The 22,248-nt window shown below is 51.8% G+C and overlaps 1 protein-coding gene across 3 annotated transcripts in view; it reads right to left on the bottom strand.

Moving 5' to 3' along the window:
• Positions 1-27: 27 nt before the first annotated feature.
• The window catches only part of LOC122386851 (disks large-associated protein 4-like), a 62,395-nt gene continuing 40,174 nt past the window's right edge, over positions 28-22,248 (bottom strand). For all 3 annotated transcript variants that reach the window (XM_043376522.1, XM_043376525.1, XM_043376524.1), the window contains 5 exons: positions 15,602-15,699; positions 14,065-15,209; positions 11,288-11,464; positions 7,448-7,591; positions 28-995 (listed from right to left, as the gene is read on the bottom strand). In XM_043376522.1, coding sequence (XP_043232457.1) covers positions 756-995; positions 7,448-7,591; positions 11,288-11,464; positions 14,065-15,209; positions 15,602-15,699 — 1,804 coding nt within the window. In that variant the 3' untranslated portion in view covers positions 28-755. The remainder of the gene's footprint in view (positions 996-7,447; positions 7,592-11,287; positions 11,465-14,064; positions 15,210-15,601; positions 15,700-22,248) is intronic.

Here is a 22,248-nt window from a genome sequence, read left to right as displayed (position 1 = left end):
ACGGTCTAAACATAAAAACGTCACTACTGTTGTCCGTTAAAGTAATTCATTTATTCAAGACAGAGAAAACATGGTAGCAAAATATATCCTACGTAAATATCTAACCACTGCATGCGGGGCGTGTCAAAAGCACGACTCAACCGGACTGATTGGCAACACAGTCCAAAACAGCGCAGCTGGCGGTATATACGTCAGTCGCCGGGGCCGAGGCGGCGCAACGGGCCCGGGCACAACGGGCTTCTCTCTCAGCTGACAACCTGACGGCGACGCCTGCCCCCCCCCCCCCCGCCCCCCGACCGTTAGATGCCGGTACCCCCTCCCCCTCCAACCCAGCCCCGATCGGCGAGCCGCCAGCCTGGGACAGAGCCCGCAGCAATAGGCGCAAACGTAGCTCCAACACCTGGTCATCAAGGTAATAAATTAAAACTCATACGCCCAATACGTTCACGGCCATAGCTATTGGAGCCACGCAGCACCATAAAGATCCTCGCACACAAAACGTCTCCAGCAACCACCTGTCTTGGGTCTGTACATATTAGTAGATAGAATTAAACACGACGATCAACACACAATGTCAATTTCTACAGTGCACGCTTGTGTCTCTGTCATCTGGAATTGATCGAGTGAAAGTCCTGTCTCCGTCGCGCACAGTGAGGCGATGGGAGCGTCTGGAGTGGCGCCGCGCCACTGGACGGCGTCTCCGGCCGTCCGGGAACACAGCTATCACATGGCCAGACCGCCGCCGCCTCCGGCCCTCACTTGTCGTCGGCCACGAAGATCTCGACGTCTCCCGAGTCGCCGTTGGCCTTGGCGTCGCGCCGCTTCTGTTCGATGAGCCGGCGGCGCTGTTCCATCATCTTCTTGCGGGCGGCGGAGCGGGCGCGCGCCGCCTCCGCCTTGGCCGGGTCGGAGGGCGCCGAACGCCGCGAGCCGTTGGACGCTTTGCTGTTGGGCGTGCTGCTGGCGCTCTGTGATGACTCTCGCGGCGGTGACACCTGGGGCACAACAAAACAACAGTCAGCGCAGGCCGAGACAAAAGTCACATAGAAATCCATCACAGTGTGTTATATAACCCTTCAATCACCCCTTTTGGATAATTTTGCCACAATAACGTGAGATCCACACTCAACTGCGCTGTGAAAAGGCAAACAGCCGCGTTCGGCACGGGGGAGGATGGAGACCTACCAGCAGTTGGCCAAATTTCATTCTATACACCCTGGTCCAAATGGTCACGAGCGGATATTTGTCAGAAGACAACACGGGAACGGCGATCACACATTGATACCAGCGGCACCTAGCGGCACTGGAGCCAACCACACCGCCGTAGCGGCCACCTTGTGGCAGCTTCTTCAACTGCACCAATCGCCCCTTTCCTCTACACAATGCAAAGCGGCAACTCACTGCACTGGGAACGGAGTCCCACCCATCACACTAACCCAAAATAAAAATAAAAACTCTTACACTTATGAGTCTATGACGACTCATGCGAGCATTCGAGTATCGACCGCCAACCACACATCTGGCGAAGACCAAATATCGATCGACTACTCCAGCCCCCAATGCCACCACCCGGCTCCACTCTCAGCTCCAGCGAGCCAGCCTGGCCGCGGCCGGACACAGCCCAGACCAGCCCGACACCCGATCCGACCCAATCCCGGCGACTGGTCCGCCTCTGAGTCCGTCCGCGGGGACATGCACACTCATTAGGCGACCCTGCTGCGCCGCTCAGTCCCGATCTATTGGCACCGGCCCAGAGAGGAGTCGGTCCTAATCACTGGGAGGTAGGACAGCCCCCTTATAGAATACCAACCACCACTTCCCGACTGCTGATGTTCTCGTTTAAAGTCTAACAGCGGTGGAAAAACGGCCTGATGACCGGCAGCCACATTGAACGAGTCTGCTATAATTCACAATGTGATCGTTAGGATTGACAGATGGGCGTTCTGGAGTCAGGCTCTTTCAGAGCGGCGCAAAACAGCGGCCAGACAGCGTCAGCCGCCCTCTCTCGCTGTGACCGATCGCCAGACGTCAGATACACTGGGGATCTGGTGCAAACCGGACCAACTTAGGGGATGCGGAGACCCGGTCTATTTCAGGTCAACGCTGGGGGGTTACAAATTCGACATAATCCTGATCTATCCATGGATGCTACAGAGACCCAGTCAATCCAGATTCCAGAACATGGTGTAAGACCCTCCCCGTAATTTAGGGGCAATAAAGCCCCGGTATTACATCGGTGAAGTCATGAATGCTACATAGACTCTGTGTGACCCGTAAAATCAGGGAGGTTACAGTGAACTGGTGTGACTCGTGGGTGGTGTTTCACAGATGATAGCAGCACACTGCTATTCCACGTGTCAAATTAGGTTTCCGTGGAGACATCAACAAGCCCATTGCTCCAACACTACCACAAGTGTGACGTCAGCTCGCGAAATGCGATAGCAGCGTGGTAGCAGCGTCCAGTAAAATACCGCCGGGTGAAAGCAGAGATGTTACAGAGAACCGGGACGCCACGAGTGAAAGGGTTCATCCTCCTACTGTCAGAAACCATCAAAGCAGGCACTAACAAATCGTATGACTAGTCTGACAGTGACTAGCAAAATGTTTTGAGCGGACAATAGACAACCAGCAGACTTTGAAGGCACCACAAGTTCTAAAGATCGTAGAACAGACTGCAGCAGTTGCACTTGCTAGTTTTGTAGTTCCGATATTGCGTGATCGATGGACACCCAATTGCTGGTCAAGCTCTTTTGAGATCCATCGAATCCCCTCACAGAGCACAGCCCGTCGATCCGATCACGCGGCGCAGCATATAGATCACAGCAGCCGTCCCCTTCCCGTCCGGCGCACGGCCGATAGAAGCCCGATCACGGCACCGTGGCACGGCCGCCGTCCTATCAGACCCCGGCGGCAAACATATCAGCGTCACACGTGGTGTCCGCTAATCATCGGCAAACAGAGCGCGTCATCCCGACCGGGCCGGCAAAAAGCTCCGCACGGCGCGCTACAGGCCGAACGGGGCACGGACAGCATGTGATGGACGCAGGGCGTGGCAGGCATCTTGTACTGGGTTGTAGCGGTGACATCCCGACACGGAACCCGGGGAGGGAATGGGAGGGAGGGGACCGAGGGAGGTAGTCGGTGCGGATTAACAGCGCTTCAAGTCCCTGGTTGATTACAGCAGATGATTTTGGGGTATAGCTAGCAATAAGCTTTGGATGATCCAACTCGTCGTTTGACAAACACTTGTCATAAACTACAAACAGGAAGTCAGTTGAAACAGACTTGATTGCCTTTCATAATTCAAAACAGCTCGAAGCGCAACCATACCGATGAAATTGAATTGTTGAAGGAACTTGCATTTTCGTTCATATAACTTATCATTATGTGCTTTAGCTCAGCCTCCGAATCCACACTCGATCTTGAAAAATAATGCACCAAATACATAAGCTTACGACTCGTAACTCAACACACTCCTTAGGTCACAGGAAAAATCACGGTAAGACAAGACTTGCGCTAAAAACTCCTGCCAAAGGAATAAAAGCCCGCCATAGTTCACGACAAAGCCGATCACTGACAATCTATTCGTCTGAAGGCTAACAATATCGCCATTCGTCATTATGTCATGTTCAGATACTTCCAAGCTCTACGGGATGCGATTACCAAAAAACAAACTATCATCGCTGCGTCTAGACCGTAGACATCCTGGGCAATGGGCATACGTAATTTATGATTTCTGTGAACAGTGATCTATTCAATTCTTAGAATCTTAGTCGCAATGGTTGAATTGGTGGCCAGCAAGCTAGTGTCAGCATCATCGCTGCCATTTCAGTAGTAACAGTAACTCCACATCAAGATTTGAGAAGATATGTGTGTACGGGCTCGCCTATTATAAAGTTAGTTTGTCCTGAATGGGCGGAATGACGAAACCCGAAACTCGCGCTAAGCAGAACTTGCTGCGCAAACTCTGACCTTTGTCGTCCGATCGCGGAATTCCAGGTTGTCAGTAGAATCCATAAAACAAAGTCAGCATACGACATAGCCGGACAGAACCCGTCCCACCCACTGACTTCAAAAGGTTATGTCTGCTCCCACCAACAACATACCATCCCCTTTTGTTGGAGCAATGAAGCTGCATTGAGCAATGGAGCGACGAGCTCACCCCATTACTATCGGGAGTCAGATACTTCCAAAGTGAGGCATGGGACGCCTATTAAACACCAGCAGCCACTAAATAAACTATCCATCTAGTACCAGTTCCAAGGCGGCACTCTCCTTCCACGGAGTCCCCGTCGGCCCGTCGGCTGATGTCCAGTAGGCGGACATCCGTGTTCGGCCAGTCCCCCGGGAGCCACCCGTCGTCGGCGCGGCTAGTTAGGATATAGGGAAAGACTCCGACCAATTACTGCGCAAAAACAGCAGCTCCCGGCCGGCCACGGCCGACTGGGGGGCGGCCGCCGGTCAGTATTCACAGTCCGACCAGGACGTGGCCAGACCTGACGGAACTCCGGACCAGCACCGCCCACGCGCGCCGCGGACCCTCGCTGCATGTGGCAGCCACACAGACCGATCGGTGTGCGAGCGTTTGTCGGCGGGCGCGGCGTGACTGACAATGATGCGCTCTGTCGCTGCGTCCATATTGATGCGGGTCGAGCGCTGCGATTGAGCTGGAGGAAAGGCGGGGTCAGAGACCGGGTGGGGACGGCGGGAAGCAGGGGATGGCTAGGAGGAAAGACAGAAACAGAGACTGCAACTTGAGCGGCGGCTGCAGATACGAACCGATAATATATGGGGCCAGATAATGGGCCGAGATTGCAAGATGTAAAGAGAGACAGAGAAAAATATAGTGACGGACAGGAACAGGGAGGCGTTGGCGGTAATGGGGTACCCAGAGAATGGCCAAATGATACTACCTGTCACATAACGACCCAATGACATCGGCATTCAGCATGGAAGACAAGAAGCAGTAAAAGCAGCAGCTTGACAAACCCTTTGCAAGTTATTAGCCTAGCAGCTGTGATGAATCATTCACCTTTCACCCACAAGACCGCAGATCCTCGGAAACCCACTGCGCCTTTTGATCTCCGCTCCGCCGTCCACTCAGGGGGACGGACTCTTTGCCTCCGTCGCGCCGTCGTCCCGTGCCGGCCGTTGACCACAATGAAGACAGATGCCGCGCGGTGCGACCATCAGTCTGCCACAGAGCCCTGGCCGGCGGCCCGCCGGGACGGAGGCGACAGGCGAAACCGCTCAGCTCGCCCCGACCGGAAGGCGGGGGGGGGGGGGGCTCGGCAGAGTCGAGATCGTACCGGAGAGTATCATGAGGAAGAGGTTCGGGAGATAAGAATGAAGATCATATGATGGAGCAGGTCGCATATACATAGTGGTAAGGATAATATCATTCAATGGCATACCGTGCAGAATACGTAGGAGGAATTAGTGCCGGACAGGGAATTCACCGAGAAGCAGCGATCATACCGGGGGAGAAGCGCTAACACCGGGTGAGACCGGCAATGCCACACCTCATCACGCCGACATGGACATACGGCAGGCGCCTGTGCCACCCCAGCACCCGTCGGGGACAGCCAATCTAGCGGACCCCCGCGGCGACCGGCACGCACACAGCCGGGACCGGAACCAAGACGGAGACCGAGAGGCGAGACTGGCAGGTGACAGCGGCGCCACTATCGAGCAGCGGCCGGCGCCCGACGACCACCGACGCCTCGATCGGCAGCGCGCCCTGAGAGCAATCAGCGGCGTCTTTTCACCGAGCGACAGCCGCCGGAGCGAACGGACGCCCGGGGCACATTACCGCCGCTGCCCGGAGACGGGCGGTCGGGCGGAAGTGGCGGAGCGGCGCACTGCGAACGGCACACAGAGCTGAGCGGATACACCGGCAGCGCTCAGCTCGCTCAGCCTGCGACACCTACACAAAGCGCTCTGCGCTCAACACTTATATATAACAGAAAACTGTCCTGACATGCTGCTCATATGCGGATCCAATAACTAATGTAACTATTTGGCAATATTTCGTAGTTAAATACTGAGCTCCGAGCACTAAGCGCCGGCCATACTGCGCACTGATCCGATCTAACAGCAGGCAAGTACAGGGAGGGCGGCCGGTAACACCACGTGACAGGTTCCAAGAACTCTACAGCCAACGTTCAAGCAGCTCATAAGCCCGCTTCATCCGTGCCGGCAAAACAGCCGATAGCGCTCTAAGGATTAAGGTAGCAGGTTCAGCGACCGGGGAGACAAGCCGTGGGCCACCCGACTGGGGTTCGAGTGGACATTCCTAGAACATTTTAGCATTTACAAAAGCTAGTCAACAGAGTTTAAGTCGCAATACACGCCCCATAATAGCTGAACGATAAGCAGGACTTACATAGGATCGAGAGGACAACCATTGGACAACACCAGCAGAGTACCAACTAGGTGACGGCGCCCATGTTCAACGTGACATGTAAGCAGCTTTTGCCAGCGACAACGCCGTTCAGTCGAGCCACAAGACTTCAGTTAACACCTCGGCGGTGACAAGTTAAGTAGCACATAATGCTGACCAACGGCTTCACGGAGTTGCCGGAAGACGACAGCGGACCACCTCGACTCCGGTATGACAGGAGAGTAATTTCACATCGAGCCATACTATTGTGGTTGCCGGCAGCGGATAGCGTGACTGTGTGGGTTTTCGAATACACTGCAAATGCAGGTCATTTTGCGCAATCGAAAAGTGAGAAATAAGAAATGTAAGGTGGGATTGAGCACCATAAAACGGACTGTCTCTGATGCACAGAAACAAACAGCCGTTTCCTTGAACTGAAAACAGCCTAACGAATTCGTGGAATCGCATGAATCATCCGATTAAGCACGCTTCCCTGAACTACACAACCAGACTAAGCCGACTTGCTGTCGTGGCACAACGGGGCCAACAAACAGCCAGCGACTTCCGCTTGGAATAACACAAATGAGTCGGCTCCCCCAGCTCCGAGCGCGGCTCGCTAAATGGAGGCCCTAACTGCTCAGTGCTCAGCATAGCCAACAGGGGTGGATACAACCGGAAGGTTATCTGACTTGAACTAAAATCGACCGGCGACCGGCGAAACCACCCGTCCACTATCGCTCAAACACTCTGATCTTCCCAAATCCGCGAGTAACAGATAACTGAATCATCACTGGATGAGCAGCTTTCTGGGTCTCTTTGAATGAGCATGGCGGCCAGTATCGGTTCCACATTCTCTACGCTCCGGCGGCTGGCATGCTCTACTCCGTCAGGCGCTAATTACCGGTCCTTCATCCCTGTGCCCTGGTGTGCTCTCCTACAGCTGCTTAGGCCCGTCGGTCCCTCGTATTGACCCACACACGTTGCACGTCAGGTGTGGCGTGTCCACCTCTGGCAGTCACCAGGATCGGTCCTTCCCTGCACTATCGTTCGCTCTGACGCGCTTACCTCAGGCAGTCGCCAGTTGTTGGCTCGGATGGCGTCCAGCTCAGCCATCATGGCGTCGATGTGGTGCACCTGGATCAGCACCATGTCCCAGAAGCCCTGCAGGTCGTCGCCGGTCGTCGGGAACGGGTCGTCGGCCGGCGCCTTCTGTGGAACGACACGCAAATATCAGCGTTAGTTGTGGCCAGATGGATGGATCGGCGCGATGACTGGTTTGGACGTAGAGGAACAAAAAATATGTCAAACCAAGCACAATGAGGTTCAAAAGTAACAGAGTCCATTCAAATTACACGCACTAAAACCAAAACATAATACATTGTACAGCATGAGCTTACCCGTCTACCAAAACACATTGCAAAAATAAAGTACAGATCAGAACAGCTGTATTTCTCAATTGCTTATATACTGGAGGCTGGCTACGCTCCCCTCTCCCCAGAGCCGTCCGGTTAAATGCCGCAGGCTCGGTCACTGCCAGCCCGCCACACTCGACTCAATGCTGCCAGTTCGCCACAGCCAGCTCAATTCTGCCAGCTCTGGCTCGGCTGTGTGTTGACCGCCTGTTTGCTCACGGCCGGCCGACCGGAGAGCGCCGTGGTCAGTCAGTCAATACGCACCACCCAATAGTAACGAGTCGCGGCGGACAGGACGGCCGGCCGCCACAGCGGAAATGGTATTGCACAGTACGTGCAGGTCAGGTGGTGAAGACCGACTGGTGTTCCTCCTAGAGCGATGGCGATGGTCGTAATGAGTTGGGGTCTGGAGCTCCCATATTGCGATAGCCATCGACGCACAGCCCAGCCTTTAGCGACGGAAAAGACGCTAGTTAAACAGCGAGTGGCTAGAGGCTACCACGAAGGCAGCAAGACACAAAGCCTCGGCTGCAGGAGTGTTGTTGCTCTTCTTGTCAGCACTGTGGTCCATTAGACTCAAAGCAACCCCAACCAGGCAGTTCGACCTGGGCGAGGTGGCCATTTCTTCGCGACCGGAGGGCCTGTGTCGAAGTCAACGGCACGAAGAGTGGCGAGCGCGTGTACAGGGCGGGCCTGCCGCAAGGCAGTGTCCTCTCTCCGACCCTGTTTCTGTTATGGTCGGCGCCGCTCGTAGCAACGCTCAGGACCCTGCCTGGCACAACCCCATTCATGTTCGCCGATGACACCTCGACGCTCTGCGCCGGCAACTCCATCGCCGTGGCCCGGGACCGGGCGCAGCTGGCGGCCAACACGCTCGTGAAGTGGGCCCGCCGGAGTAAGATGGAGGTCGCGGGTCAGAAGACGCAGCTGCTCGTCCTCTCCCAGAACCCCCGAGACGCCGTCGACTGTCACATCCACGTGGCGGGTCAACTGGTGGAAGGGGGACCTGAGTTGAAACTTCTGGGAGTGACGCTAGACAGGACGCTGAGCTTCGGCCCGCACTGCAGAAGTCTCCGTCGGCGCGTCCGGCCCCGAGCGGCCCAACTCCGACGTCTCACCGGCCGCAGCTGGGGGCTGCAAGAACAGCAGCTGCGCGCCGTCGCAAACGGCTACGTGCGCGGTGCGATAGAGCACGCGGCTGCTGCCTGGCTGCCGGCAGTGTCCAAGTCCAACATCGAGATCCTGGAGCGAGAGATGCGCGCCGTGGCGAGGATCGTCACGGGCTGCATCCACTCCGCACCACACCACGGTGTGATGGCCGAGGCTGGCATGCTGCCCGTCGCGGCACGACGTACTGCGCTAGCGGCGCGTATGTTCGCGAAGGCTGCCGCGCTCCCGCCAGAGGACCCCCTCCGAGCGGTCGCCATGGCTGACCCCCCTCAGCGCCTCAAGCTGGTCACGGGGTGGCGCCAAGTAGGCCGGGAGGCCCTGCGGGAGCTACGGGTCGAGCTGCCGGTTGAGGCCCTGCTACCAGAGCGACCGCCACCGTGGACGCCCACCGGCAAGATCACCTTCAACCTGAGCATTGGCGCACTCTGCTCCAGCTTTCGAGCGGAGATGGTCGCCCTGCAGGTGACGCTGGACCACATTCTGGAACACCAGCGGGACGCACCAGAACCAGTCACCATATGCACCGACTCACTGTCGGCGTTAGCGGCGCTGAGAGAGGGTCCGCCGGCACAGCGCTCGGCCAGAGGCGCTGCCATATGGAAGCAGCTACTGGAGCTCACCGCCGGAGACCGAACGGTCACCCTCCAGTGGGTTCCATCCCACTGCGGGATCCCGGGGAACGAGTCCGCCGACGCCCTGGCAAATGAGGCTGCGACGCTGGCACAAGAAGACGTCATGCTCGATGTAGACACCATCTACCGAGCGGCAGTCCGCACCGCCAGAGACCGCGCCGCAAGGGACAGGCCGACATACCCGGACCCCGACCGCAAAGCCGCAACGGGGTGGTACAGAGAGCTCATGGGTGCAAGATGGCCACCACCTCTCACCAACATGGACAGGACGACAGCAGTAGACGTCCACCAGATCCGCACTGGGCGCTGGAGCGGCTCGGCGCAGTTTCTCCATTCTATCGGACGAAACCCATCTGCGGACTGCCCACAGTGCAGGAACCTCGACTGCCCTGCAGCTCGTTGCCCGCTGTGCGGCGAGCAAGCCGACACACCACGACACATCCTGCTGACCTGCCCGGGACTGATGGGGGTTCGCCTCAGAATCCCGGCGGTCGGCAACATACTGCCGACGGTGGAGGAGGTCAGGCGCGGCGACACGGTGGCGGCCCTGGTGGCCGCCTTCAGGGCCCTCCAGAGCTGAGAAGCTACACCGCGGCTCTGCCGCAGATGGAGGGGACAACAACAACAACAACAACAGGTGGCCGTCACAAGACTGACTACGCAGTGGTGAAGAGGCGTAATGAAAGACACATCGGCACTCAGGTCCACCAAGCTGGATGGCTGGGTGGGATTCAGTATCAGGAACGACTAGCGCCGCGAGCCAAGCACATCTGCAGAACTCGTCCGAGTGCGACTGTTCTGGCAATCCCCCACCAACAGCAACGAGCAGAACACCAAAAGTCGCTGACCGTGGCCAGTGAATGGAATCCAGTAACACTGGGAGTCGTATGTGCACGCGCAGTTTCATTCCGACCAACGCTGTCCAACGATCCCGAACAATCGGCAGCCGCCGCCGGAGACGGAGGGGAATCTGTTGAAGTCGGGGATGTCCCGCCGGCTGCCGTCCGAGCCATCAGCACGAAGTAAGTCAGTGCTCTGAAGGGGAGTACCGCGGAGGTATGGCGCCTCGCGAGTGAGGCAGAATTTGGAAGGCACGCCACGGCTCACAGATAAATCAGTCACATATACGCCGAGTGGCCCCGAGAGCTCGGGAAAGGAATGCTAGCATGTTATGATTCCGTAAAACTCCACCTTTTACAGTGTCGAAGACTCCCTCATTCAGCTTCCTTCCCTTGCCTCCTTCCACGTTCTACTGCTGACCACCCAGCACCGTGGATCCCGGCCGCGGCTCCAGCGAACGCTAACAGACACCAGAGCCCTGTTCAATTACGCTGCTGCGCTCGCCAGGCGATAATCAGCCGCAGCATATTCTCAGAAAACTTACCCGGCAGCGTAGCATATTCCAACGGGGAAACCTAGGCTTTTCCTAGAGCTGCATGGTAACAGCGCTGAGCGGACGTAACTGGGGGTGTCATGAGCCGTCATGAGCCCACAGCAACAGCCGGAGTTCAGCTGCTGAACTGACACTTCAGCATCAGCAACATGCTGGTGAAACTAGACAGGCTGAAAAAGCAAATGCAGCAATGGACTTCCGTAAATCGTTAATCTAGAGTCATTATAAAATCGTTTGAACGATTTCGTTGAAACGATTTTATGACGAGTAACTCCCCAACCATACCCAGGGTACTGACTATGTTTTTCTCGCAGAGTCCGCGGAACTGCTGGAACTTTTGCGCGATCAGCAGGTTGGCCTTGCCCTTGGCGGCGCGCACTTTGCCCTCGATCTCGGGCGTCAGTGTTTGCGAGTTCAGGTCGTTCTCGGCTTTCGTTGCCAGTGCCAATATACGCGTCGTTTCCGCGTCCAAAATCTGTGGACAGTCGAAGGTCAGGGCACGTTAGTCTAGTCACAGCAGCTGGTAAAACGTCAAACACTCGAGGGCGGGTTCACAATTAGTATCGTGCTGCAGCTCCAAAGTCACCTAAGAGGTCAACTCAGTTTAGGTCAATTAAAGGAACTATCCCACCTTCTAAAATGTTGTTAAAACCAGTTAAATTGTGCCCGACTTTATATATTGGATGACCAGGAACACGGTTCTGGCATTTATTTTTCATTAAACATCTTAGGCTTCCCATATTCCAAACACAAACTTTCAAACATGTGACGTCACAGCCCAAAATTACCTCCTTCCCCAGGCCACATTACTGTCATAAAGCTGATTCTTTTTACTCTGTAGGCACCACAACAAAGTTCAGACCAAGTTTTAACCCGCGCCCCGCTGGGCTATTCAGCCATACGCGCCCTGCTGGGGGGGGGGGGGGGGCAGATTCTGCCCCCCCTGTCTAACTTCCGAACCGATGGTCGTAGAAAGACGGGGAAAACGGCAATCGAAAGCTCTCAACAAGGCGGATCTTAAGAGCCCATTTTTTTTTGCTTAAGTAAGTCAGAGGTCAGGTCAAGGTCAGGTCAAGGGTACAAAATGCAAGTTTCTACCGTATCGGCCTTGCACCGTAGTTGCCGAAGAATGGACTGAGAATGATTGCCCAAAACGTGTTCTTAGACTACCAAGACAATATTCGTTGCATACAATGTCATTCAAAGGTCAAGGTCAGGGTCAGGTCAGGTCAGGTCACCAAAAACAAAATATAGAACAGGGCATGTGCGACACATGTTTTATGGGTCATTTTACTCATAGAATTCAATAGGCACACTCAATAAGTGATATGGACCACCTCTGGATGAATTTCAGGTCGAGGTCAGGTCAAGGTCAGGTCAAGTGAGGTCAAATTTTGAAGTTGGTTGTTAAGGCCTAAAAGGGTGTCTATCTGATGCAGTTTTTCACGGCGAATCGAATGGTGCTATTTTTGTTCCATTACGAGGTCTAGAACTTTCAAAAAATTCATTTTTCAAAATTTTTGTGTGTCGTGACGTCATAAAATTTTGAATAACTCCCACATTTTTGAACCGATTCTTCTAAAAATTGGTATGTACGTGCACATAGACCACTTCTCTGACATATATTCCGTTTTTTTCGATACACTCAAAATTTTGGATTTTATAATTATTTTCCCAAAAAAGTCAGTTTTTTGAAAAAAAAAAATTGGGCCAAAATCCAAAATTTTCAAAAAACTGAGATAGCCATTTGATAGACAAAGTAGAATCACGTATAACCTTTCTTTGTTACGTCTTGATTCCTTTAAAAATGAAGATGTTAGCGGCGTTTGAAATTTTGCCGTTTTTGAGGCGAAAATTGCGAACATGACGTCACTAAAACGTCAATTTCTCAAAAATTTCCGACGGATTTCGCTCAAATTTTCAGGGAACGTGTCAAATTGATGTATGATAAGGTACTGAAAGTTTGACGTCGCTGGCGTAACGCGTTTAGAATTTATTGGCGAAAAACGGGAGGGGGGGGGGCAGATTCTGCCCCCCCAGCGGGGCGCAAGTTAAGCGATTTTTCAACGTACAAACCCATTTAAATCAGAATGACTAAACGAGGTGACGTCACACTAACGGTCGCTCCATGTTGAAGATAGGGCCTTGCGCAATGCCCATTTTCAAATGAAGGGAACGAATTTCTTCAACACCAAGAGGCCGCGGGGGTTGCAACCTAGATAGATAGTGGTTTCTGAACCTCGCCGCAAACTTGGCTATCTCAACTCAAACCCCATGTTAAAGGTGGGATAGTCCCTTTAATCCGAAACAAACAAACAAAAAAAAAACGCGAAACACACGTCAATGAGACCAATGGCTGATGGCAAAAGCAATTCAATCGTGTGTGATAAATACAGAGGGGTATTCACGGGCACCGCAAACTGCTGAGTGCGGTGTGAGCGGTGTGTGCAGCAGGAGTGGGGGTTGGGGATGGGTAGGCGGTTCTGACGTCACGGCTGCGTGCGGTGGACGGTCCGCTGTGGCCAGTCCCGACCGGCCACAGGCGGTCGCTGTGTGCGGTGACGGAAGGCTGACGTAGGGACGCAGTGGGCGGAGCTTGGAGGCTGTGTACGGTCCGACCGCACACAGGCCCCGTGAACAGCCCTCTGAATATCAACCGCGATATAATCAATATTGCCAAATGGCTATGATGAATAGAACACAAACCCGCACAGCCGCCCAGGACCACGTCAGTAGGCCTGAGCGCATGTCCACTAAGCTTCCCTGGCACTACAGAACAAACGACTTCCATAATCCGTAAAACAATCAACGAAATTGCTCTGTCACAAAGACACTAATCCTGCGCCACAAACGAGGCACCATTTAGCCATATGACAAAAGAGCCTGACGTCTATCCCCTTGTGGTTTTCAACGAATACCCCAACCCACGCCTGGGCTACATTTCGCATATCATCTGTCAACATCAGACCAGTACCCAAGGATTGCCGGCAAGTTCAGCCACTCCTCTCCAAACCATACTTCCCTTCTAGTCCACGGGCGACCACGGAGGCCGGCAGTGAGTCCATAGTCACCCACCTTGATGAAGCGGTGTCCGGGCTTCTCCTCCTCGCCGTCGAGCTGGGGCGCCGGCTCGACCTCGGAGCCCAGCGAGACGGGCGCCGTGTCGCTGATGAGCGGCGGGTCGGCGGCCGTGATGGGCGGCACGGCCGTCAGCGTGGGGGAGGTGTCGGCCGGCGGCGGCAGCGGCCGGTCCCGGTCGGCCCTGCCGCGGCCCGGCTTTACGGCCAGCTGCTGCCGGAACTCGGGCCGCAGGTGTCTGAACACGGGCAGGCCGGGACTGGCCGGCGCCGCCGACCGGTCCGCCGCCGAGCCCGTGTCCACCGTCAGCTGCAGCGGCGCCGGACGGCCCGACGGCGACGGGGCGGCCGGAGACGAGTCGCCGGCCCCCGGCGTCGGCCGGCTCGGCAGCGAGCGGTTCAGGTTCATGTTGCGCCGGAACCCGGAGCACAGCGCGCCGGGCCCGTACAGGCGCTCGATGCGTGCCTGCACGAACGAGCGCGACACACTGGCGGTGGCGCTACGTTCTGTGCCGGCGCGTGTCGTGTCACCGGTCCGCGACCCGGCCGGCTGCTCCGGCGTGGTGGCGCTCGGCGAGCGGTTCTTTGCGTCCAGCCGCGGCGCCCGCGTGCTGGCGCTGACCGGCGGCGAGGAGTCACCGTTCAGGAGGCTGGCCATCTCTGTCCGGTAGCGGCGCAGGTAGCCGCGGTCCACGCTGATGCTACGGATCTGGTCGGCGCGGTGGGCCGGTCTGTGACCGTCGCGGCCGCGCTCGTCCGTCAGCCGACCGCCCTCTCTGAGCTGCTGTTTGATCAGACTGACGCGGCTGGGACTGGGGACGGTGGCGCCATCGGCCAGCGGCGCCGGGCTGCCGCCAGCGCCGCCGGGCGGCGACGAGTCGCGGCTGAGCGAGCGGAGGCCGCGCGCCGGTGAGCTGTCTCGCGAGTGGGAGAGCGCGCCGTACCGACTCAGGTGGCTGTAGCCGCTGACGCTGCACGAGATGCCGACGTAGGAGGGTCGCTTCTGCGGGGTGCGCTCATCCTCAGAGAGCATCCGCACAGCCTGCTTCACCACCTCTGAGCTCTTGATGGCCGTCTTCAGGGTGTGCGTCTCCTGCATCAGCCTCTGGGAAACGTCGCCTACAGCCATCCGGTCCACTTGGTCTGTAACACAAACATAAACAGGATAGTCAGTGCATAATGCATATACAAGCCAAGGCGTCGATTTGATGAAGGGCTGAAACAAACATGTTTAGACTGTCGGCACACATAGCAGCCGTCCAAAAATGCAGTCGGGCCACCTAACTTACACAGCAAACGAGAACAAACACCTGCTGCCAGCTGGCTCAGCACGACAGAAAATCAGTGATGTCTCAGTTTGTGATGTAGTGTGAAAGCACCAGCCACAGGCTTGAATGAACAGTCCACTGCATCATGCATTGACAAAAAAAAACAGTTCTAAAATGGCAGCTTTATGACAGAAGCGGTTTACTATGGGCTAAGGCTTTGATGATGTGTATCAAAGCATGCCGTTGGCACTTGGCACCAACGCTTACCTCGGCCGCAGCCATTTGTTCGTAGCTCCTTCTGAGCATCCATGATGATCCTCGTGGAGGTCAGGTGCAGCCCCCCTACTGAATCCTTCTCAGAAAACCTGCAGGGGTGACACAGACGGTAAAAATATGATGTTCTGAAAACGAGCACCCACGCCCACTTCAAGTTCAAGTTCAATGTCGAATCGGCTTACTCCAGTAGCAATAACCAAACCAAGCCACTACACAGACCAATATAATACTGGTCAACTTGCCTGAATGCAATGCTTGTTCACCTACAAACCATATCAACACCAGATAGCCCACACACCAGATTGCAGGGACAAAAGCGGATAACCCGAGTACGAGATAAGTGACAATCTGATAACACTAGTGCCTGATAACAGTCGCAGCGGAGATGACAAGCGTAGGTCAACAGCATGCCCAATACTTGGCGAGAATAGTTATGACACTTTTGTGTTTCATCCGCCAGAGGGACTCTCCTTATTTAGGGTGAAGTCGTATAAGAGTACGCACTTAGTGGATTTTTAGCTCTCATTTGTTAAATATTTGAAAGAAAGAAATCGCAAATATGGAATGTTCATTGAACTCGCCATCAACCCATGAGGCAGCGATCCTTCAGCGTAAATGGAAGTGGTCTAAAACTGACGTTTTCTGAACCGCTGCTGTTGCGTACTCTTACCACATGGGGTGTGTAAGAGTACGCACACCATGCGGGTGGAGTACGCAAGCATATAAACACGCACCTATAGGCAGCTTTTACTGTCCAAATGCTTAACATCAAACTCAGAAGACATTTAATTTAATTCTAGTATCAAAAAAGGAAAAAATAAATCTTGCATATCTATAAATTAAGAAATAATCAAGTCATGTGACTCTAAAAATGTACAATCAAAAGGGAGAATAAATCGTATTTAGAAGAATTTCGGGTACGCATCTGCCTCACAGTGCTCCATTGATGATATACCTACAAGACAAACGTTATTGAGCGATATATCAATAATTTGATATTTCTGTATATTCGATATAGGTACTACTGCACAACCAGCACTAGCCACATTTAATCACCATCGTCAACCAATTCACACTTTGCAAAAACCATCTGTACGATTCACACACCTTTCGGGTAACACACTAAACAGGAAACACAGCACCAGAACAGCCCTAACTGCACCAAAACCATCGTTCATCACGCTAACGCATTAGACCACACACGCACGCACGCACGCACACACTCGAACCACCCACACACGTTGCCTTCAACCACGCACGTCATCCCGCTCCCACAGGGAGACAGCACAGCGGGAAGTAGGGGCGACAACACACCACATAGCCGGGGGGTCGGCGGTTGAGTCACAGACACACCGCCCGCACCGCTGCCAACCGGTGACGATCCGCTGGCGGCCGCGCACGCCCCACGTGACAGCGACACGCCGCGCGGGACAGGAAGAGCGGCACGCCAGACCCACTTCCGGCTCCACTTCCGGGACCGCTAGTGAACTCGCGAATCGGACGGAACACCGGCGTGGGGGTATAATTTGAAGAAAAAAGTGATGTTTATGTTTGGTGGTGATTGTGAATGCAAAGTGTGTAGCCTGCCTACTCGATGTTTTAGGATCTCATCGTTTGGTGATGAAAGCCAAGAAGTGTCCACCACACTAGTACATCTTTTTGCGTTAGCTTTTGACCATTGGGCAAAACATTTGTGCACAATCGCCATATAGATGGCGCTACAAATGGGCGGTTGGTCACAAAGAATCACAACTGTGCAAAACTGTTCGGCGATCCTCCTCTACAACTCGACATTGAGCGAATGGTTCAACATTGTGCAAAACAAATCGTCAATGGTCAAAACTATTCGTCATTGAGCAGCCGGGAATTCATGATTGGCCAAAACCGTCTATGGAAATTTCAGCATTCAGAAAAACAGATCAGCAATGATCGAAACAATTGATCGCGTGCACTGGCGGCCGCGGGAGGTATCGAGCAGCTCATGGGGCCCAATCCTTGGCATTTCCCTCACATAACCGAGTGGATGATGGAACAAGCACACTGGGCGGCCAGTAAGTTTCACTGAACGAGACCAACCTCAGCCGGCACACTCAGCATATACGTTAGGCTGAGCCCGGGAGCTCACCATGTTTCTTTGTGCGCAATGCGCATAAGTCCCACACCAAACAGATAAACAACACCTTGCGCTCATTCTAAGTCAGGTGAACGGTATAGCCCTGGGGCTCGAAATGAGATAGGCCTCAAATTGGCGAAACCTTGCCCTCGTGAGGGAGTGCCAGGACACCAAGGCGGCCGTCATGGCAGATGTGCATTGTGCATGGTGTTCGTCAGAGCCCGCCATGAGGACAGTTTGATTATTCGATGTACATACCAATAAAGAGCTTGTCTTTGAATAGGCGAATTAATTACAATTTTTGTAATTAAGTGCCCACCGACCAACGTAGGCGTGCTAGGTTGGAATGGTATGGTGCATTGACGGAAATGACTTTAATGCATGCATTTCATAAATTGAATTCAGCTGTATGTGTAGCATTGCAAGGAAAACATTGCAAGCAAAAACGAAACCCCGAAGGGAGCACATTGTTTTTTCTTGTTGACTAAATGACGTCAAAGGTAATTTTAAAGCAAAAATGTCGGCGGCATTGATTGGCATTGCTCGCCGGTAAGATAAAGGGCTACTGCATGGCTTGACTGACAATTACCGTACTGTTCCATTTAGAAAGAAGTTATAAGGAACGGCTGACTTATTGCTTAGAAATGCCAATAATGTTCGCGCTCAAGTGGTGAATGGTCGAAATGTGTTATATCCATTTGAAAGAAAAACGTTCTGGATATTCATTTATTCTGTTTTGAACATTGCTGAAGTGATATCACCAAATGCCGAGGAGTTTCGCTCATCGCCGAAGTCATGGCGAAGTGCCAAACTGTTTTGCAGATCGCTCATTTCAGTGTTCAATCTGTTTTGTCGAATGGTTGAAATGAAACACACGACGCCGGAATAGTTGTGCTCAATGCCGATTGTCGAAATGGCTCCTCAAACAGTTATGGCCAATGGTTGAATTCAATTGCAAAAAGGTGTATTTGATTTAAGAAAGTTCAGGACCTGCACAGCCTTTGCTTAGAATGCTATTCGACCTTGAAATTATGTTTACAACAAGTTTGTGGTGAACACCTTCATAAGATGTGTTAGAGATTGATGTCGGGGCTCGAGCTCATACAAGCCAAGAGGTAGTCTAAGGGCATGATGTCAAATTTTGAGCGTATAGCAACAGTTGGGCACAAAAGGCAATTTGAATTACAAATTTGCCGATCCCGTAGCTCAGTTGGTAGAGCGTTGGACTCCGCGTGGTGAGAGCACGCGTTCCCGGTTATAACAGTCCGGGTTCGAAGCGCGACGGGCGCTTGACATTTATGGGCCTCCTGACGGGTATGGTTGCGGTTGGTGGCAGGCCGTAGCCAGGCGAAGTCAGTGAGGGGACCGGCCGTGCGCGGCTATGTGCGCGCGTTAAACTTTGGACTCTAAATTCTTCCATAGAACTGGAATTGCGCGATCGGAGGGTAGAGGGCAGGGTTACCGCAACAAGCTTCGCTAAGCGGTGGCTCTGTCCTTGTGAATCCTTCCTATCGAAAGGTTCGGACTAAATTTTAAAAAAGTACAAATGGTACAAATGAATTGATTGCAATGTATTTTGACCCAGTTAGGCACTCACTGTGAAAAGCTAGTGTGCATCCAGTGTTTGAACCCTTTCTACCAGAAATATTAACTTTCAACTCAATATTCCCAGTATCAGTATGCATTATGACAAAAAAAAGACATCACACTGCTAAAATTAATCATATCCTGTTTTTCTTCACTCAAGCAGTAGCCCAAGGGCTATCGTTAAAGGTGCATATAAAAACATAAAAACATCACTTCAACTGTAAATGATTTCATTCATAAAGCACTAATAATTCAAGATCTTTAATGTGATTTTTGACATTAGAGCAAGGATGTGTGAAAAATCAGGGTAACAAAGGCATGCTAAAGGGTACATAAGGGTATAAGAACTAAAAAACAAAATGAAACTTACAAAAAGAGGCAGTGAGAAAGAGATTTCCTTCTCAGCAGGTGTGTGTTCAGGAAAAAGAAAGTTGCATTGGAGCTTCCTGAGACAGCATGAATGATTAGGATGTAATGTGTAATGTAATGTAAAGTACTGTATTAGGATGTAATGATTAGGAAATGTTGAACCAGTGTCCCAAAATTACATTTTGGCCTGCGTGTCAGAGGGGGATATTCCTCACTGCAAAGTGGGCTGAGAGTGGGAAATTGTGAGTAAGAGGGGACGAAAAAAATGGGAAACAGGGATCATCAATTAATATTATGTGAATGTTTGAGGATGTTGGGGCTGCTTTATAAGATAGTTGAAGGAAATATTGAAGTAATTGAAAGCCACCCAGCAAATATAAACACAGATACTCTTTACTGGTACAATTGGGAGTGAAAATTGTTCTAGAAAATTGAACGTGATAGTGTAAAATTATTTTCATTTGGATGTCACTATCCACCCAAACTGGCAATTTTCAGGGCACTGTGGTGAAGAGAGCAATCATTCTTCAGAAAGTGAGAGGCAAGGAGATAAAAAGGAAACTTGGCCCTAACTGTGACTACATACTGGGATGTGCCATCTAGAATTTATCATCATGAATGGATCATAAGTTATGGACAAAAACATAAAAAGATTAGGGTTAAGTCAGTATAATCACAATTCATAGCCCATAGGTCCCAAAACCTGCCAGGAACCAATTATGGAATGACTCAACTTGAACCATGTCTGATATCCTATGCATTTCCTTGCATGTGCATTCCTGTGTTGAATGCACCTGCATTCAACACAGGAGGAGGTCAAGTTATTTCCTTCCACTATCACACAGTTGATGTCAAGGTATGATCGGCATCAGCAAGCTATGAGATCAGGACCCTGTTACATTGCACTCTGCTAGCCCCCTTTCCAGTTTCCATGGAAACTAAACAAATTTAATTGTGCACATTCAAGTTTGTTGATACTTCCATGAAAACTAAAAGTTCAATAGCACTAGCAGCTAATTAAACCAGAAACATAAATATCAAACAGTCTGTGGCTGTGAAATTACAGGAAACCAGAAAATCATTTATTTTATAGAAACCCAAAATTTATCAAAAAATCTGATTAGCAGCAAAGGTACCTATGTAAGTAGCACCAATATCAAAGATGGGTCAGGGTAAAATATCTTCATGGTACAAATGCCTACCTAAAATGCACCACATCCAGTTTTAGGGCCTGTTCCAGCGCCTCCAGTAAAAATTCTTGACTGGAGGCTCTACCAGAGGTTTCACTGGAGGCGCTGGAACGCAATCTGGAGATTTCTGGAGATTGGCATCACAGATACCAAAAGAATGACGATTGATCTCTCTTGAAACGCAAAATTTGTTTTCAATTTTATTACGAAAGATTAACAAAATTATAGCAATGTAATTTTCTTTTCATTCAAGTTGTAAAATAATCAGTCAAAAGTCCTTTGTTTACATTCGTGATTGTCACATGTGCGCCATAATTGTAGACCAGAGCCTCCAGAGAAATTTGGACCTCCCAACTCTCTGGAGGCTACTGGAGGTTTCTGGAGCTTTGGCGAGAGCTTTCTGGAGCTTTCTGGAGGCGCTGGAACGCTCTCTGGAGGATTCTAGAGCTTTCTGGAGGTTTCTGGAGGTTTCTGGAGGCGCTGGAACAGGCCCTTAGTTTCCTATTAATCCTCCCCAACCTGATATGTAATTGTAACTTGATGCAGATTAATTTCTGAAATGTGAGCAATCATAACTGCAACTGTTCATCAATTGTTTCACAAATACTTTGGCCTACTAGAATTTTACTACAGTATGTTTTTTTTCAAAAGGATGCCGGCTCAAAGTTCATTAGGTATCGAAGCTCTCATGTGAGTTTTGGCAATTTCAGTGGCTGGCCAAGAATTTTTTACCAAAAAAATAATCTCTTTAAATTGTGCACGGTTAGTACCTGGAAATTGTGCCTTCAAAATGAGCATACTATGATAACGTCACTGGTGGTGGTGGCAGCAGGCACCCAAATGTCTGTGTGATGGAACAAATTGTCAACAAATGTGGGCAAAATTTGGGTTTTTCACTGTTGCTGAGGTTGTAATCGAGTAAGCGGTTCCAGTAGTTATACGTTACATTGCAATACAAGTTTGACAGCATGACATCACCACTGTTCTTATATCTAGTTCCAAAACACAATACACACACATTGAGATTATCAAGAAGAAATCACATGTTCAAGTTAGTTGACATTCAACTTTTCAGGTTTAGTTTTAGCCCATTTTGCTTGCTAAAACATGTGCTTATTCAAAAAACATACTTGGAGCCAAGAGTCCTTTTGAAAAAAACATCTATAATACCTTTTTCTGCTCTTGCAAGCAACCAAATTTTAGACTTTTAATTTTGCAATATTGCACCTGATGTTAATTTTTTATGCTTCCAAGTTTCAATAACCTTCAGTAAGCAGCTTCCATACACACAACGCGCAATGCAAAGCATGAGTCAGAGTCAACAACACAGCAAACTGAAAATGCTAAAAATTAATACAGAACCAGGGCCATGTGTTCAC

This window comes from Amphibalanus amphitrite, unplaced genomic scaffold, assembly GCF_019059575.1.
Source record: "Amphibalanus amphitrite isolate SeventyFive unplaced genomic scaffold, NRLGWU_Aamphi_draft 000264F_arrow, whole genome shotgun sequence".
Taxonomy (NCBI): Eukaryota; Metazoa; Arthropoda; class Thecostraca; order Balanomorpha; family Balanidae; genus Amphibalanus; species Amphibalanus amphitrite.
The sequence above is the reverse complement of the archived record's forward strand: the minus strand, read 5'-3'. Positions and strand labels throughout refer to the sequence as shown.